Below are 18,596 nucleotides of genomic sequence, written 5' to 3'. Positions count from 1 at the left end.
GAGAGGGAGGGAGAGGGAGGGAGGGGGAGGGAGGGAGAGAGAGGGAGAGGGGGAGAGAGAGAGAGAGAAAGGAGGAGGAGGAGGAGGAGGAAGGCTTATTGTTTGTCACACTTGATGTCAGGGACATGCTAGTGTCCAGGATCCAGGCAGAATAATGGAGCCAAATTTAGTGAAGAAATGAGTGGCCACCCACTTCCATAGATATCAACAGATCAGATATGAAAAATAATATTGTTAGGAGGAGTGGAAGGGCTGTATATCTCCAAGTCAACTTGGGAATGGCTAATGGATGAAGCAGGACCATTGTTGGTGGGGAAAGTAGAATTACCACAGTACCCAGCTTCACTAGGGGAAGTGGCAGGAGGCACTGTTTCCTCTCTTCCATGCTCTACCTTGAAAGAGGTGTTTATACAGATAAACTTCCCAGCTCAGCCCTCCAGGACAAAGTCAGAGGATGTCAGGTACATTTCAGGAGGCAGGGAAAAACAAGGGGCCGCTCTCTAGTGCACATCGACAGATATGTCCACCCCTCTTATAAGCTAATAACAAAGCCCCAAGATCTCTCAGTTTCTCTTCATGCTCATCTTGATTTTATACAAATATGGGAAAGAAGAGGTCAGGAACCAGTCATGCCGCTGATCTGCTTCCTTCAAGATACCAAGGTGAACACAGATGTGGGGCAGGGCCCTCTTTCCCGGATTTGGGGCTCTTGGGGATAAAAATGTGTTGTTGGTGTGCACACTTGTTGAGCCAACTGCCACCACCACCTACTACCACCCTGATTTTATTAAGGCCTGCTTGTCCTGTTCTATGCCCTGGAGGTAGGCAGCAAAGTCTAAACAGATGTCTGTCAACCAAATGTTAAATGAGAAAAACAAACTGCAAATGTGATCAAGGGAACCAACTCCGTGAGAAATGGGTAGTGATAGAAAACTGACAGAGAACACAATCCAAACACAGACCTTGCAGATCCATAGAGACAGTCTGAGCGGAAGGTTCACACTCAAGGGGAAATGGGACCATCCCAGCTCCATTTCAGTGAAAGACCATTCACCTATCCTGCAAGCTACCCTACTTTCCTTTAGGCTCATAGTTGGGATCTTGCACTCAGCACTCACACCCTAGGGCCTCCTTTTCTCCATCCCACTGGAGGAATGCCTGGGGCTGCAGTCTTGTCCCGCTATCTCCATGCCATCAGGGTCCAGTCGGCCTTCACGCACCCCCCGCCGGAGCCCGCGCCCGACCGCCGCGCCAGGGCGGTTAAAACGGGCCAAGTTGTGGCGACGGCGGCGGCGGCGGCGGCGGCGGCGGCGAGTCTTCCAAGTCCTACGGTCAACGCGGGTGTGCTCCCGGGCAGCTGTGGGGCGGGGAAAGGCGGGGCTGAGGCTTAGATCGCCCGGCTGGACTACAAGCACGACTGGAGTCTGCAACTTCTCACTGCCCGGCTCAGCCCAGCTCTGAGGCAAAGGCTAGCTCTGAGTGCAGTTGGACTTCGGACGCTCTGCAGAAACCTAGGACTCGGGAGCTGCGGTCCAAGTTCTTAGGCAGTTTCAAGAGCATCATGCCTCAGGCGGTCGAAGCCAAGCTAACCAGCTAGACAACCGTCCAGCAAGGCGGCTGCATCAGTTGCGAGCACTGAAGCACAGTAGCCGGCCGAGTGAGTGCGTAGTCAGGCTCCATCCATGGCTTCCCTGACCAAGACCCAACTCCAACCAAAATAAATTGAACAACCAACAGAAAACCTCCATCTGAGTGCCATGCCAGCAGTTAAAAAAGAGCTCCCGGGCCGCGAGGACCTGGCCCTGGCCACCTTCCACCCGATCCTGGCCTCACTGCCGCTGCCACCACTGCCCGCCTACTTGGCGCCACTGCCCGCTGCAGCAGCCCTGCCCTCGGCCGCTTCGCTGCCCGCCTCAGGCTCCGGCTACGAGGCACTGTTGGCTCCTTCACTCTGTCCCCCGCGCGCTTACCTAAACCTGCATGAGGCCGCGCCTCATCTCTACTTGCCCAGAGACCCGCTGGCCTTCCACTACTTCTCAGCCACCGCAGCCGCGGCACCGGATTTCCAGCCGTTGATAGACAATGGTGAGCCGTGTATCGAGGTGGAGTGCGGTGACAATCGCGCGCTGCTCTACGTACGCAAACTCTGCCAGGGCAGCAAGGGCCCGTCCATCCGCCACAGGGGCGAGTGGCTCACACCCAACGAGTTTCAATTCGTCAGCGGCCGCGAGACGGCCAAGGATTGGAAGCGCAGCATTCGCCACAAAGGTGCGGTCGCGGTGGGGACTCGAGCGACCGCAGTCCCTGGGTTCCCCAGGTTCCTCATTCTGACACCTGGGACACCTAGCGTTAGCCAAGAGGAGGCGCTGCAGTTACAGGGCTAGCGCGGGGGATAACCTCCACCCCACCCACGCCACACCTGGCCACCATGCACGGGCGACTTAGTGGACACAGCAGAGGTCTCAGCCTCTGCGATCCCCTCAGCCCAAGCAACAGCGCGCTGGGGTTCCGGGTTATCCACGAACCTGCAGATCCCTAGCTCGGAAGGTCCGCGAGACCTGAAGGCAGGGGAAGTTTACTGGAATTCGGGAGAGGCCATGGGAGGGACGCCTCTTCTCTACTGGCCTTGAGCCAGCGGTTCCTGGCAGGAGTGGTGGGGCGCACTTGCGACCAGGGTGCGCTAGTGGAGTGCGCGCTACTGGAGGCTGTGTGGGCAAGTGGGGGACAGTGGAACCTAACTACATTGGCGGTACTGCCAGCCACAGCCTCTTGGACTGTGGGTCCAAAGGTGCGATGGAGGGGGGTGCTCCTAAGCTAGATGCAGTATGTGCTGGGGCTGGAGTAAAAAAGTTAGGGACCAGATTGCGTTAGGGGGTCACACCTCATGAGGCCTGCCTCTTCCTGAAAGGAAGGGAATGGAGAAGCAGCCCAGATTCCCTTCACACCCTCATCTGGGGCTCAACCCACCTAGTACCTAATGGGTTCCCTTGGGACTAGCTTGGAGAAGTTGGAGCGCTGGGGGGCGGGTAATCCCTTGGTCCTTGGCGGTGACACTCGCTCAGAATTTGTGTTTCAGAGCCCCCGCGTTTCCTAAACAGCCGCAGCAAGGGTGGGACAGAATTGCGTATGAGGCGTTGAACAAGGGTGGATGTGAGAGATTGTGAATTTCGTGCGCCTTGAGGGTAGGAGGGAGGTCTGACCTTGCGACTGACTATGCCTCTAAAATATGACTATGCCTCTACCTGCACCTGGCCTCTCCCTCAAGTGTTCTGCTCTGTCTCTTGGCAGGGAAAAGCCTGAAGACGCTTATGTCCAAGGGGATCCTGCAAGTGCACCCTCCAATCTGCGATTGTCCAGGCTGTAGAATATCTTCGCCCGTGGTGAGATATGGGATAAGCTGGAGCTTGATGGGCAGAAGGGCTGGGTTTCTGCTTCAAAATTGGTGACTATGTTGTCTGGGACTGAGACTCCTAACTTCAGCCATACAGACATGCTAGAGGAACCTGAGAAAAGTAAATAGGGCAGTGGGTTAGTTTGCAATCTCGAAAACTGTTCCTTGGAAAGGGAAGGGATCCCAGGTGCAGAAGCCCCTTCCAGGTTGGATACTGTGTGTGTGTGAGTCTCTGTGTGTGTATCTGTGTGTGTGTCTGTGTGTATCTGTGTGTTTGTGTCTATGTGTGTGTTTAAAGATGTATTTATATTTTATGTGCATGTATGTGTGTGTACAGCACATGTATGTCTGGTGCCTATGAAACCAGAAGAGAGCATCAGATGCTTCGGAACTAGAATTGCATACAGCAGTAAGGTACCATATAGATGCTTAGAAACAAAACTCCAGTCCTCTCCAAGAGCAGCAAGTATTCTTAAACCCTGAGTCACCTCTCTTCAGTTCTACCTCTACCCTAGGAAGCGTTTCTACTTAGATCATAGGAATGGTCCATAGCCATGTTCCTGGATTATGTCATTCAATTTAGGCTTTTGGGACTCTCTTTGCCCAGATCTGGAGTTTACCAAATAATCTGGCACATCTGGGAGTGATGCTGATTGTGGGGCTGTGCTTATTCTGAGGCATGACAGTACTGATTTGCTTTGACTGATCTGGAGTAGTTCCAGGCTTGGGTGTGAGCAACCTGTGTCTCTGGAGTGCTGAGTTGGAATTCTGCCCAGCATGGGCCTAAATGTTTGAGATACCTGAGAGAATAGCCTGGTCAGGGCAGAATCTTTGTAGCATAGCTATTTAGTGAGCTGAAGTTAGGGACTGGTTAGAGATTCCCACCAAAGGTAGACAATGTATTGATATGAAGAACAAGAGAGATTAGGGATCAATCATGCATGCCCTCATGCAAGAAGGGTTTGAGGGATTCATTTGAAAAAAAGGTTACCTCAAGAGAGGGATTAAGTTCAAGAACTTGGGGGAGGGCAATAGGGGTCTTTGTGCTGAACTAGGGCTGTACCTGGCTTTACCCAGCAACCCCTTTGCAGGGTCAGAGTGAGACAGAGTTGCCCTGATAGGACCCAATTGACCACCTTAAGTTTCATTTGGATTAGTAGTAGAGTATCCTCATGGGTTCCTTGTGGGCCCTGAGGGGCATGCTGGGAACCACAAACTCATACATGTGGAGCAGGTGAAGAGGATCAACATGCCTACCTCACCAGATCTAGTACAGGCGAATAGTCTCAGGCTATCACACATACTAGGTTCACACAACATGTAGGTTAAATACAGACATCATTAGCTGCTGGGACCAAATCTCTCCACTGCTGCACCCTACAGATAGCTGGTGTAAGAAAGGGGTCCTCGGGGGCTGGTGAGATGGCTCAGTGGGTAAGAGCACCGGACTGCTCTTCCAAAGGTCCAGAGTTCAAATCCCAGCAACCACATGGTGGCTCACAACCATCNCACAACCATCCACAACGAGATCTGGCGCCCTCTTCTGGAGTGTCTGAAGACAGCTACAGTGTACTTACATATAATAAATAAAATAAATCTTAAAAAAAAAAAAAAAAGAAAGGGGTCCTCACTAGGCTTATAGGGTTGTTTTCTGTTTGGGTGGGTGGAACCATGCTGCTTACAAATCAATGCCCATTGAGCAACCACCTAAGACTGGGAATTAAGTAGCCAGCTCCCTCCCTCACTTCAAGTGGGAAATCTGCAGCTCTGAGAGGAATGGGCCTATTGCTTATCTAGGGCCCCCAATCCCTACCAATCATGGGAGACAACTCCCACCTGAGGCTACCTTTCCTAACATTTCTTAGAAAAACCTTCCCAGCTTTCTCACATTGCAGCTCATTCCCTTACCACACAATCAGGACCACACATATGTATCAGTATCACAGATATTCCAATAGTGGAATACAGTGTGCACATAAATCAGAGTCTCTGAACAATGACACTGTATGAAAATTACTAGATCTTAGTAATTAGTAACCTTAGGAGCCAAGGTTTCAGCTCTGTTAAGTAGTAGAGTTGGCTAACATTTCCAGTATATAAGGGAAGCTATGACCTTGGGTAATATCAGGATGGCCATCTGGATCCTTGGTACCATTTTTCATGGGTCATCCCCAAAGTACCACCCAAGATCAACCCCTCATACCCTTAGAGTATGAAGGGGGCAGGTAGGTAGGTTCCTGTGCCCAGTTGTGTGTGCCATGGAGCTGAGGCTAGCAATAGCCACTGGCTCTGGCTTCTTTTCAAGTGGCAGTCTCATGGTCCTTGAAACCCTTTCTTCCCATTGTATGAAAAACAAAAAGAAATATTTATTTTTCTTATGGAGAGACAAGCAAGAGTTCATAGAAATGATTCCCTAAGCCTGTGGGATAACATATGCCTGGGACTCAAGACTGATAGAGATATAGGGTCTGTAGGATGAAGCCCAGCCATTATGGAACGGCTTCCCCACTGCAATCTTACATTAGCTTTGTTTTTCCTAAAATAGTGCAGGACAAAAAACAGATAGATCTTAAACAGGGTCATAGAAATAACACTTTTGTCCTGAGGCCAGCCCCCAGGCCATAAGGATCACACCACTAACTTTATACTACAGGGTCCATATCACCTACTCTGGAAAGTGCCCCAGTGCAGGCCTAGAAGATTCCTGAGTGAAGATGAGGCAGAGACTGTGGCTCCCAGAGCCCAAAATGGGACACTGTACAAGCAGACAAGCCATTTATCTGGAAATGATAACCATTAGGTATCTGAAGAGGTACCTCTGTATTGGTACCTCTTCATGGTATTTGACATGACTAATGGTAACATCCCAAATGAGTACTGGATGACTTAGGGACAGGATTCTCCTTTCTCGTTCTTCAAAAGGAAGGTTAAGAGTCCCTGAGCTCATGAATGTGATGAAGGCCTCTCCCACACTACCATCCTTGTGAGCTGGTCTACAGCAATGGGACTTCTGCAGCTTGGCCCAGGTCTTGGAGGCTGAGGGCCTGGACTAACCTAATCTCCTCTTCCCACCTTCTCAGAACCGCGGACGACTGGCTGACAAGAGAACAGTCACTTTGCCCACTACATGTGCCCTAAAGAAAGAAAGAACACCCAGTTTCTCAGCCAGTGATGGTGATAGTGATGGAAGTGGCCCAGCCTGTGGGCAGCAACTGAGCCTGAAGCAGGAAGATGATCCACATATCCATATCATAAAGAGAAGGTACTTGTTCCATGGCCAGGGCAGGAGGCTACTGTAGTGGGGTGGGGCATCAAAGTCAAGGGTCTGCAAACACTGTGAGGAGCAAGTATAGGCAGAAACCTTTCTTGACATGTCATCCAGGCACTTTATGTCTGTGCAGAGGTCACTTTTAGGGTTAGGGTCAGTGGCAGTAAGGCCTAGAGGGTGTGGATGCTCCAAGTCTGCCTCAGGTGACTGCTGTGAGGTTTCTTGTTGCTGTATTCACACACTGGGTGAAGCAGTTCTAACAACTAGATTCAGTATAATAAGCATAATGTAGAAGAAGCCTGTAACAAGGGTTGTCCTCATTCATTTCTGGCAAAACCAGAAGTTGACTCTAGCCTGGCCAGTGGGAACTGCAGCACATTTAGCTTGGCATGGGGCACTGCCCTAACCACTGGTCCAGCTGCTAGAACCAGATTCATGTACACCAATCTGTTCAGCTGTATTTCTGGAGCCCTGCTGACCTTCTGTCTTCCCCCTTTTAGAATCCACACCCACTGGGATGTGAATATTTCCTTCAGAGAAACATCCTGCAGGTAGGAGTACAAGTTTGTGAGACGTCTACTCACACATCACAGGCAACAGGAGTTTTATTGCTTTGCTTCCACTTGGTCCTGTTCATTAGTTCTACACTGCCTGCCTTTTCTCCCTCCTCGGCCTGTGGACCCCTTTCTTATTCATCATCTTAGCCAATATGAACCAATGTGACCTGAGTATCCACCAGGTTTTCTATGTCTTTTTGCACAAACTGGAAGGTGGGTAGTAGGATCCTACCTATATTGTCCCTAATGTCCATTTGTATCCACCTGCTCAAAGACTGAGCCTGTAATATTCTTGGATATCCCTCCCAGAGATGGGCCAGGAGATGAGAACTGTGGTGTGTGAGTGGTATCTTGAAGAACTTATGAGAATTCACTGGGGCAAAGGGTGTGTGCAAAGCTGTGTTAGAATGAAGAGGCAGTGGTAGCACACTCAGAAGGCAACCACTGTGAGTTTGAGGACAGCCTGGTCTACAGAGTGAGTTCAAGGACAGCCAGGACTACACAGAGAGACTGAGCCTCAAAACAAAACAAAGGAAGGAGGGAGGGAGGGAGGGAGAGAGGGAGGGAGAGAGGGAGGGAGGAGATAATAGCCACAGGTATGGCCAGGTGGAGGCTAAAGATCTGGACCTTGAATACTGGACATGTTGGGTTTGTCCTCAAGAAAGAAGGCACAGAGAGCTCTCCACCAAGGAAGTGTTTTTTTGAAAAGATCCTTTTGGAGGAGACCCTGCCTATCAGGTCAGGTGCTTTCTTGGGACTACATGGGTTCATGATATGGAAGCGTGGTGGAGGCTGCAAATGCAGGATGTAGCAAAGAGATGAAAATGAAGTCACCAGGTAAGGAGGCTGGAGTGTCAGGAAGATCCAGTCAGTCTCCCAGTTCTCGAGGGAGAAGTCTGTTGGCGTGCTCAGCTGTAGCTTCTGCATAGTGAGGTCTAGTCTTATCCCAGGGTCTCCAGGGGAATACATTAGGAAAAGTCCATCAGGAAGAGACTAGCTTCCTGTGGTCAGAGCCAAATTTGAGGTGTCTGTCTTCGCTTCTTGTCAGATGTGTTATTATTTGTGTGATTGGCAACACCTGCATCCTGGGGTTGAATAACCATAAAAAAAAATCTTTAAATTATTTCCACCTTATTTTGGAGTTGCCAGCTCAACTGATCATTTTTAACAAACCATTATAAACACTGACATTTTATGAGCCTTTTACTTTAAATGCTACATGAAGAATTTGTTAGCAAGGGTGGTGGGGGAGCTGATGGCTGTGCCTCTTCTCCATGAGCAGTTCTTACCTCCCCACATTCACCAGGCTTTAGTGAGGATGTGCCCACACAGGTTTGTCACAGTGTCAACAGCTGCAGTCTGGTGGTAGCCCTCAAGAAGCCCTTAGTCCCAAGAGCCAGGATTATACCAAAGTAAAGGGAAGAAAATAGCAGGCCAAGGGATACTGACAGCCTTCAGCTTACTTACTGGTGGATCCAGTGTCTAGAAAGGAAGGTCTGCGGGGAGCCGAGAACAGCTAGCTGCTTTGTGCTACCTCTACCCGACTCTTTGTTCTGCCTTGTTGGCCTGCCTACTCTTTTTCCTGTCTATAAATCTGTTTCTCTCTGAGTGTTTGATCCACCTGTCTGTTCACTTGTTTCCACTGATCCACCTGTCCATCTGTCTTTGGTCCTCTAACAAACCCTGCAGTGAAACTGCCTGCCTGCTTGGATCAAGCAGAGAACTCTAACTTCCTCTTCTATCTATGAAGCCTTGGGCAACATAGCCTCTGGCACCACAGAGTTATTAAACTGACAGGAAAGGGAACAAGTCTGGATTTTATGGTAACACCAAAGGAACAGAGTAGAGACCTCAGAAGGCAGGCTAAACCAATCTTTTTCTCTTTCTGGTCTCATGATCCTCCCCCAGTAGCATTTTGGCTCTTCCATGACCATCCATCTCTTCATCCATGCCTCAACCTCCTGAGATAGTCAGGGTTTGATCCATGTAACATGTGGTAGGGTGCAGTGGGATGCAGAGGGAGCATTGTGGCTTCGAGAACCCAAATAAGGGCATAATTAATGCACCTCCAAACACGTATATGTGGAATTTTGCAGATCTATATAAAATCAGCATAATTTTTTCACTGAAAGAACAAGCTATAGGAATAGGTTTTCAGAACTGGGTCACCATTGGGCCCATAGAACAAACTACCAAGGCAGAATGAGAGATGAACCCAAGTTCAAGTCCTGTTCTGAGCAGGTATCACATGGAATCATGTTATCCAGTACCTAGTGACTCTGATGTCACCAGGCTTTTCAAGATACAGGTCTATGTAGGAGAACTCTCTTTCTGTGGGCCAGGCTGTGTTCTGCCCCCCTCCCTAGAGAAACTGGTCCACCTCCTAACCAGAAGGAGATCCCCATCAGAGCCACTCTGAAGCTACTGCAGACTGTGCCTAGTTAGCCCACAATTCCCTCATGCTGAGATAGCATTTCTCTCTGACACCCCGACACTGATGAGGATGCAGGGGATGAGTCTCATGCCAATTAATCCTATAAAGTACTTATACCCCCACCTGCCCTCTGGGCCTATAGTGCTGGGGTGAGGAGAACACTGCATCTGGGCCTCTAGGCTGGGCCCCTCTGGGGTGTCTGCTGATGAAATTTATCTGCTTAGGTGCCAGCCTTGGATTAGCCCAGCTCCAGTCACCCTGGGCAGGGGCTGGAAGCTATTTAATGAGGTTTAGAGTTGATACCCAGGTCACTTCGTAGATGCTCTGCCAGAATCCAAGGCTGCTGTCACAGGTGGGCCACAGAGGGCATGTGCTGAGTGCTGGGCACCGCTGTTCCTGCCCTGGCTCTGGCTTCCTGTTTTTCCCTTCGCTACTGATGTGGGTGTTCTTACAGAACGTCAGGGTAAGGTATCCCCACTTACACATCCTCTCCTCTATGGGGCTCTGTGGGTGAGGATTCAGCTGACTCAGCAAGAAGGAGAAACACAGAAAAAAAAGAAAAGAGTTAAATGCCGTTATACCAAGCCAGAAGGACCTGACTAGAAGTCTTGAACCCACCCATGGATGGTGTGTCACCTAGGCCTGCTAGCACTCTGCAAATGAGCATACATCTTGTCATTGTCCTTATTTTAAAGAACTACGAACTGGGAAATATTTGCCATGTTCTTGCTGCCAGACCTGGCAGTATGTTTGACAGCTTACCTTCTCTGCGGGCTGCCTTCAAAGGCAGGGCAGGACAGGACAGGGGCATACTTAGCAAAGAGAATAGCTGGAGGGGCTGACTTAGAACTGCAATTGGGTCTAAGTGCCAGGTCCTGACTTCCCTTTGGTCTGTTTGGTAGGCATGCACATGTGCTCTGTCACTCGTCAGAGTAGTGCACCTGGCTTTGCATACTTGGTGCATACTGTCCATGAGTCATGCCCCCGCATGCTGACTATGTGCTAGACTCCCAACCATGAGGCAGCTTATGACTTGGCCTGCCTTCCTCTGCTGCAGCCATGACAACAATCTCCCCACCCTTATATCCAGTGTACATCGAAGCCGCTGCCTCGTTATGCCTGAGCATCCAAGACACTGTGACTTCCAGAGAGGCAACGTGGAGATTGGCCTTGGACCCGGAGGTGAGGAATCCAAGAGATATCAAGGGTGAAGTGGGACAAGGGGCCACAGCTATTCTGACTAAAGACAGCCTACCGTCCTCCCCAAGTCTCTGATCAGCAGCTCTGGGCTCTGAGCACTTTGGCTGGCAGCCAGAGGCCAGCAGAGGAGGGGGGAGGTGTGAGGCTGGCTTTCCCCTGGGGCTACATGTGATGGTAATTGTGTTAATCCCAGCCAGCCGGGCAGATAGGTCTGCAACAGAGGCTACTCCTTTATGGCTTTTGCTGGAGTGGGTTTAGAGTGTCTAAGATCCACCACCCTTTCCTCAAAGGAACAGATATCATGTAAGCCTCTCCTAAGCTCAGAACTGCCCACTGCATGTGGTTCGTGTAGCAGAAGCCTGTTCTGCCTCCCTAGGGTCCTGAACCTGAGCACAGTGTATACATTAGGCTCCCACGACTACCAAGGAAGCCATAGGAGTTCAGAAAGAGAGAGGCAACCTGGAGAGATCATGGCACTCCAGGGAAAAGCAGGCCATAAGACTTCAGTGAGGGCAAACCTGAGTTTCAAGGGCCTTGAGGGGCCTTTCTGTCTAGGTGGAATGTTTCTGGTAGTGGTTGCAGTGCTTAGAAAGGCTGGCTGGGTGTAGTCCATCAGAATGGACATCCTTATCTAAGCCCCATGTGCTTGAAAGGCTTTGTGGGCTGGTAGGGGACTGCTTCTGGGACAGCTGAGGACCTGGTGGAGGCCCAGCCTGATGGAAGCAGCTGAGCAAGCAGCTGATAAAATCTAATTGCCTCATTGATTGGGTAGAGCCAAGGGAGTCTGTAATGATTGAGATATTCTGAGCTCATAGGCCCTCCCCTTGTACCTGCTCATGGAGAAACCTCCTTGGGTACACAAGTGCATGCGCAGGCACATATGCATGTATGTACTTCCTCCCAGAGTCATGATGATGTTTGTTGTGGTGTCTGTGTACCGTACACACATTTCTCTGTGATGTTTAGTCATCTTTCTGGCTACTCCTCCTTTTGCACTGCTTGCAGAGGTTCATACTATGCATAACTATGGGAGTGTGTATTGTACCCAGGTTTCACATATGCATCCTTTTAAGATCTTGTCCCTACGTCCTGGGAGCTTCCTTTCAGTCCTTGTAGGTGTTCATTCCTCCACTGTACCACTGCTCCCTGGACCAGAAAGAACTATAGGGCTTTCAGCAGGTTTTATGATTTTGTGCATCTTCCTATTACACACCAGGCAGTTACAGTGACTGCCTGATGCTAGCAGCACCCTGGTGTACTGGGAGTGAATGTGGCTTCATTAAGTCTGCCGCAGGACTGAATCTTATTTGAGGTGCTTCTATTCCATGATCATCTCCACCAGACTGTTGCTGGAATTCCAGGAATAGAAAGACTCTCTGTCTCTCTGTCTTTCTGTCTCCCTCCCTCCCTTCCTCCCTCCCTCCCTTCCTTTCTCCCTCTCTTCCTCTCCCTCTCCTTTGGGGGTAGCCACTTTTAAAGTGAGAATAGACTGCTGTGAAAAGAGCCCTTGCCTAGTCCGTAAAGGGGATCTGTGGGTTGGGACAAGAATAACAGGTACAAAGTGAGTGAGACCAGGCCACACAGACCTGAGGGACCCTCCTTCCTGTCTAAATCAGCTGCTGCCTCTTCTGCCTACTGGTCTCTGATACACTATTGGTGGCACCAAGTGAAGCCAGATACCCATTATCTGTCTGCTGGATCCATCTGCCTTGAGATATTATGGGTGGAACCCTTGTCCAGACAGTAGGCGCTGTCTCTTTCTCTGGGGCAGAGGCTGAGATGGCCTGTTAGACTAACAGCAGTGAGGTAATTGAGATCAATAAGTTATTAGCACCATTCTGTCAGCCATAATGTGGAGATTGATCAGCGTTTTTGCTGCCACATTTCCCCAATCTGATAAAAATGACAGATTAAGGAATTTTTTAAAAAATGGAATTCAGTCCTGGTGCTGGCACCACCAGCTTTGGGGGAGGGTGGGCACACATGTAGAAGCAGCCCCTTACTGGGCATTATAGAGATTTTGAATCACCCACGGAATTGTTCCTCCACACTCCTCTAGCTGGTGAGGATAAGGAGGGCAGAGACCAGAACCTTAGCTTGAAACCATGATGGCATGGGCTGTTCAGCAAAGGCCCTAGCTTTAGGGCAGGAGCTCAAGAGGAAGTTAGGCAGCAGTGTTTAGGGCAGTCTCTGGAATTGGGTCAATTAATGCCTGAGATTTGACATGTGGGGGTATGATCTCTGGGGATATTGTAAGCAGTGGCTGGGCCTGGCTTCATAAAAGCATAGCACATATAGACTGTGCACAATGGGGTGAAATGCTTAGGAGTCCCGTCAAGAACCCAGACCTGGATATGCAGATGGGCAAATACACTAAGGAGAGAGGCAAGGACTTGCTTTCTGAGCAACAAGCATAGCAGAAAACTTACTTGGGGAAGAAACTGAACTTCTGGTGGCAGGGCTGTGAAGACCCAGAATGAAGTAGGTTGGATTTGAAGAATGCTTTCTGGACTTGCCTTGCCAACACCTGCACAGTGGCCAACCCTGTCCTAGGAGGCAAAGGCAGGCCACTCAAGGAGAGGCTGGGGAAGCACATGAACTTACAGGAGACTGTCTGGGGAAACACTGATACAGAGTTCTCATTGTTACTTACATGCCCAAGGCCAGCATCAAGATTGCTTTGTCTTTACTACAGTCTCCATCTACCTGTCATCGTGTTCTCTAGCCTGGGACACCAGATCAGACAAGGTCTTTAACTGCCAGGGGAGAACATAGTGGTGATTGGGGTTCCAAACTGAGCTAAGGCAGAGATGGCCTTCTTTTCAAGCCATGAGACACTGGATGGGGTTCACTCTATCCTCTACAGGTGACCTGTTGGGCAAGAGGCTGAGCTGCCCCTACATTACCAGTGACTGTTCTTCAGAGAAGAAGGCCAGAAGCAAGGACCCCCAAGGTGAAAGCCCGACTCTGGAAAAGGATGCAGGTCACAGGGAAGGGGAGGGAGCAATGAGTTTCTGTGTCCTGAAGGGCTCCCCAGACCTTGGGCGGAAACCATAAAAGAGGCCTTGACTTTTCCCCTGGTCCTCACCATGTGCTCTGTCAAACAGAGACTTTGCTGCTTCCTGAGCTAGAGTCTACAATGGCCCCTGAGGACCACTACCATCAGCTTATGTCAGCCCTGAGTGAGGCTAGTTCCTTTGAGGAAACTCAACGTCTCTACCACTTGGGTATCCCCAGCCACGGTATGTGCCACCCCCACTGCCAGCACTCCAACTTCAAATGAGCCAAATCTCTCTTACCTTTCCATCTCACTAAGCTTACCCCAAGAAAAAGATCTGGATGTTTGGAGGTCAACACCAAGACCAGTATTGAATACATAGAAGGGCTTCCAGATAGTGATACAGCCTAGCTGCCTCACTGCCCTCAGTCCTCTACTGTTCATCCCTGAGGAGAGCCCAGGTGAGGGTGGGACAGAAGAATTTGTTCACCTGTTCTTTGTTGAAGAGATGTGGACTCTGGCCTATGCTAGGTTCTCCTCACTCCCAGAGTAGTCAATGCAATACTATGAATCTGTGGTCATGTTGATACTGTGTCAGACTTTACAGGGTTTGTTGAGACACAGGGAGGAGGGCATGGCAAAAATAGGAACCTGTGTCACAGTCAGGATGTACCCCAGGTTGCTTGAGGGAAGCCAAGCCTTGAGGCACTATCCTTGCCACCTAGGACTTGTGAGACACCCTGTGCTGCTATAGCACTGGAGAAATCTTGTCTTTTCTGGCAGAAGTGGATGGGGGCTCAGGGAAGGGAAAAGGACTTCTGATTCTTGCAGAAGGCACTGTCCCCTAGGGCAGCAGATCAGGCACTGAGAGCCTGAATAATTCACTAAATGTTAATAATTTAAAAATCTTTCTTTTTAATTGCTTACCCAGCTCTGCTGGCCTGTGCAGGAGACTGTCCAAGCAAGCTGGTTGTCAATCACCATTGCATGGAGCATGACTGGGGTAGTCTGGGCTTATTAGGTTCTGGGATTTGGCTTCAAGCCCTAGCTAGACCCACCTCCCCTTTTCAGCTACGTAATTTATAAACAGGCAAAGTGGTAGAGAAGTGGAGCTTGAGCAGGTGGATTAAAGGGGCTCCGCTCTTCCTAAATGCAGTTGGGGCACATATCACAACCATGCTGGACTGTGATTGTGTGTTACTGCTAGTTAGTGGTATCTGCTATTATAACCATGTATGCTATGAATTGCTTTATAGGGATGATAAGTCCTTCCTGTTCTTGTCTCCTGTCTAGAAAGGAGTTACCTGGGCAGCCTTCTGTTTGAGGTCCCCTCCTAACCATAGACTCTTGTCCCACTCACCTACTTGGAACAGCCCTATGCCCTTACACCTCTGACCTTGTGAAGGTTCAAACCAAATTAGCACCAATACTCTATATGTTGGAGCCTTTCTTCTCCAGCTCATTTTGGTCACCTACTTACTCATATTCCTTTTCAAGTTCACTTGCCTGGCTACACCATGTAGGTGTTATTGCAAATTGCCTTCCCTGCTGATCCTCCTCTAGCCTGTGACACAAAACCAGGCTCAGGACATGTGAGAGTCTCCTCCTCCCATTCTGTTCATACCTTCACTGGGTCAATGCCCTGCTCACCAAGATAGAAAGGGGAAATCCTAGGGGAGCTTATCAGGGTGACTGCTATCACCTCCCTTCTCAGATCTGCTAAGGGTACGCCAGGAAGTAGCAACTGCAACACTGAGGGGTCCCAGTGGCTTGGAAGTACACCTGCCCTCATCTATAGCAGACCATCGACGGAAGCAAGGCCTAGTTCAGCACCGGGAGGGAACAGTTCCAGCTGCTACCACATCTTTCTCTGAAAGGTATTAAGACAGTGTTTCAGCAAGGCTTCTATTCTATGCTTGTTACTTGAGAAGGCCAATTCTTTCTTTCCCTTGAGTCTTCCATCACATATATGGATAATGCATTCACCATGTTCAAGGTCCACTGCAGGAAGCTCCTTAATACTGCAAAGACTCAATTTTGGGGACAAAATATGCAGAAATGCCCACTCCCTGGCAAGAATGCCAAAGGCCATTACCATTTTCTTGTCAAGCAACTCTGACTATTCCAGCCTAGTAGAGTTGCCCCGAGAGAGCAGAGGCCCTCCCCTCACAGGTGGTGGTGGTGGTATGTTGAGGAAGGCAAGGCAAAAGCAACCAGCCAGAGGATTCAGAGTTAAGGACATACACCTCCTCCATCCTTACCCTGCTATAAATTCCATAGAGACATCATGTTCACAGTACTGTCTCCACAGCAGACTAGTTAAGCCAAGTAAACCCGGCAGGATCCCCGGGTTTCCCAAACACATCCTATCTCACCCCAACCCTGGCAGACTGCAGCATCTGCCACATCTACAAATTGTGGCTAAATGCCCTGCCCTGTACCCCTCCCCTCACTGCTCAGGATGAGAGGTATCCCCCACCCCAGTAATTACTGATGCAGTGTGGCCCATGGGGCCATTGCCTCTGTGCTGACAAGGAGATTAATTGGAGCTGTCTGCATGGTGTGTGTGTGTGTGTATACACAAGCAAGCCATAATCAGCAAACCAACGACCACCTGAGGGGTCAGCAATTAGAAGGGTCAGCAGGGGTGCACCCAGAGGCGATCACAGGAAAGAGAGGGTGTGCACAGATGGACCTAGGTATGTGCTCACTATTCTGTCGTCCACAGGGAAATGTCACAGCCACCCCCTTTGCTGTCACCCGAGAATGCCCCCCACATCACAATGAGCTCCCACCTCCGGCCTCCTTTTTTGGGGATGCCCACAGCTTTGTGTCAGACCCCAGGTGAGAAAGTCGGGTGTGTAAGCCATTTGTATCCCTATAAGGCTCTCTTTAGGCAGATAGATAAAAGTAGTGCAGAGCATCCAGCTTCAACAGCTTCTTTTTCTATCCCAGGTTTCAGCTTCCTACCCTCTGCCCAGGCTGAGATGTTAGCTCGGCAGCAGGAACTTCTACGGAAGCAGAGCTTGGCTCGGTAAGCAACTGGAAGACCAGTGGGAGTAGTTTTAAGCATGCCCAGGCTGACTCCCACTGTCTGTCCTTTTGGTCCAGGCTGGAAATGTCAGAGTTGCTTAGGCAGAAAGAACTGGGCAGTGTTCACCGGCCACAGCTACTGGCACCAGAGGTGGCCTTGCATATCCCTGAGGGTCCCGACGAACTCCAGCGACGTGGCTCCACGCTGGTTTTGAAACACAGCTCAGCACCACTACTGGCCCTGCCACCCCAGGGACCCCCAGGCCCAGGACCCCCTATCCCACCCAAGGAGTCTGCTCGAAGCCGGTCCGAAAAGGGGAGTCTTGGTGCTGCCTCAGTCCAGCCCAGCCAACCTAAGGAGACGACAGGGGCTGGCCTCTGGGCTCAAGATGTCTCTGAGGAGCCATCCAAGAACTCAGATGGAGAGGACCCTGAGATAGCAGCTGCCAGGGAAGGGACCTCTACTCCCATCCAAGTCCCAGCAGGAGGGACCAGAGCAGAAGGAAAGGGGCTTCTATCAGGGTCCACACTGCCCCCTCCACTGCCCCTGGGATTCCCTTGTGGGGCAGTCAGCCCCTACTTCCACACAGGTGGGCAACCTTAGCCACCCACTGATAGGGGATTCCGTGGGGAGAAAAATCCTTTGTCATTAAGCCAAGGACTTAACCAATTAAGAGAAAGGTCAGCCAGTGGGGAAGGAGGCAAAGAAATGGAAAAAGCCCAAGCCCTAGTGACATCCTTTCTATCTCCAGGTACCATGGGGGGGCTCTTCACTGATGAGGAGACCACAAGCCTTGAGGATGTCAACAAGTGGACTGTAGATGATGTCTGCAACTTCGTGGGGGGCCTTTCTGGCTGTGGCGAGTATGCCAGGGTGAGGGGAGTGGCAGGTCCCTAGGGCTAGGCCAAGAGGCCCAATTCTGGACAATGTCCCAGTCTCCCACAAAAAAAAGAACTTTCCTTGTGTTATTTTTCCATGCAAGCTATACAACTCTACTCTATGGGCCCACCTTGTCCCCAGGTATTCAGAGAACAAGGAATAGATGGAGAAACTTTGCCTCTACTGACAGAAGAGCACCTTCTGAACACCATGGGACTGAAGCTAGGGCCTGCCCTCAAGATCAGGGCACAAGTAAGTATGTCCAGTGTTTTCATCAATCTAGAGAGGGCTTAAGGATTCTTTGTACCTGGAGTTGTTTCCCTATGCCCCTTTACCTAGTAGGTATTCACCCAGCTTCATCTCTTTGTAGGTGGCCAAGCGCCTGGGCCGTGTCTTCTACATGGCCAGCTTCCCTGTGGCCCTGCGGCTGCAGCCACCAAGCCTGCAAGCACCTGAGCTCAGCCCAGGACAGCAACCCCTATCCCCAGCAACCACCACCTCCCCATATGAAGGGACCCACCTGCCCACAGGACAAGCCTCACCCAAGCAGGAGAATGGGTCAGGGACCATAGCTCTGCTTTCAGGTGCCCCAGACTCTTCCCAGCTTCTCTGATGATCTAGCAGGCAACCATCATCCTCCATAATACCCAGTGAAATTGCTAACCCCACTCCACCCCCAGGGTAGTTCCCCTTTTTAGATGCAAAAATGCCAAGAGTATTTTAAAAAGGAAAACATAGGGCTTAAGAAGAAAAGCAATGAGCTGGGCAGTGGTGGTGCACACCTTTAATCCTAGCACTTGGAAGGCAGAGGCAGGCGGGTCTACAGAGTGAGTTC

At 50.3% G+C, this 18,596-nt stretch overlaps 1 protein-coding gene across 4 annotated transcripts; it reads left to right on the top strand.

The window, feature by feature from the left end:
* Nucleotides 1-1,374: 1,374 nt before the first annotated feature.
* Nucleotides 1,375-18,544, top strand: Samd11 (sterile alpha motif domain containing 11). 4 transcript variants are annotated; one of them, XM_021160479.2, is made up of 14 exons: nt 1,375-2,268; nt 3,289-3,380; nt 6,472-6,653; nt 7,160-7,210; nt 10,741-10,832; nt 13,717-13,803; nt 13,958-14,092; nt 15,563-15,725; nt 16,577-16,692; nt 16,804-16,882; nt 16,960-17,471; nt 17,634-17,755; nt 17,903-18,013; nt 18,132-18,544. In XM_021160479.2, exons 1-14 carry the CDS (start codon nt 1,758-1,760, stop codon nt 18,372-18,374), a joined length of 2,496 nt encoding a protein of 831 aa, XP_021016138.1. In that variant the 5' UTR covers nt 1,375-1,757; the 3' UTR covers nt 18,375-18,544. The 4 variants fall into 4 exon arrangements, with proteins under 4 accessions (XP_021016138.1, XP_021016137.1, XP_029332275.1 ...); XM_021160478.2 differs by having other exon boundaries at nt 10,708-10,832; XM_021160480.2 differs by lacking the exon at nt 1,375-2,268 and adding an exon at nt 2,734-2,788 and having other exon boundaries at nt 10,708-10,832.
* Nucleotides 18,545-18,596: the final 52 nt, after the last annotated feature.

Source organism: Mus caroli, chromosome 4 (assembly GCF_900094665.2).
Source record: "Mus caroli chromosome 4, CAROLI_EIJ_v1.1, whole genome shotgun sequence".
Lineage (NCBI taxonomy): Eukaryota > Metazoa > Chordata > Mammalia > Rodentia > Muridae > Mus > Mus caroli.
This window is presented reverse-complemented; position numbering and strand designations above follow the sequence as displayed.

Bases quoted from the DNA above. Each gene is read 5' to 3' on its own strand.
- Samd11 (XM_021160478.2), top strand. From the start codon at position 1,758: ATGCCAGCAGTTAAAAAAGAGCTCCCGGGCCGCGAGGACCTGGCCCTG. The intron at 3,381-6,471 runs GTGAGATATGGG...CCACCTTCTCAG, and splicing joins GTAGAATATCTTCGCCCGTG to AACCGCGGACGACTGGCTGA. The intron at 7,211-10,707 runs GTAGGAGTACAA...CCTCTGCTGCAG, and splicing joins TTCAGAGAAACATCCTGCAG to CCATGACAACAATCTCCCCA.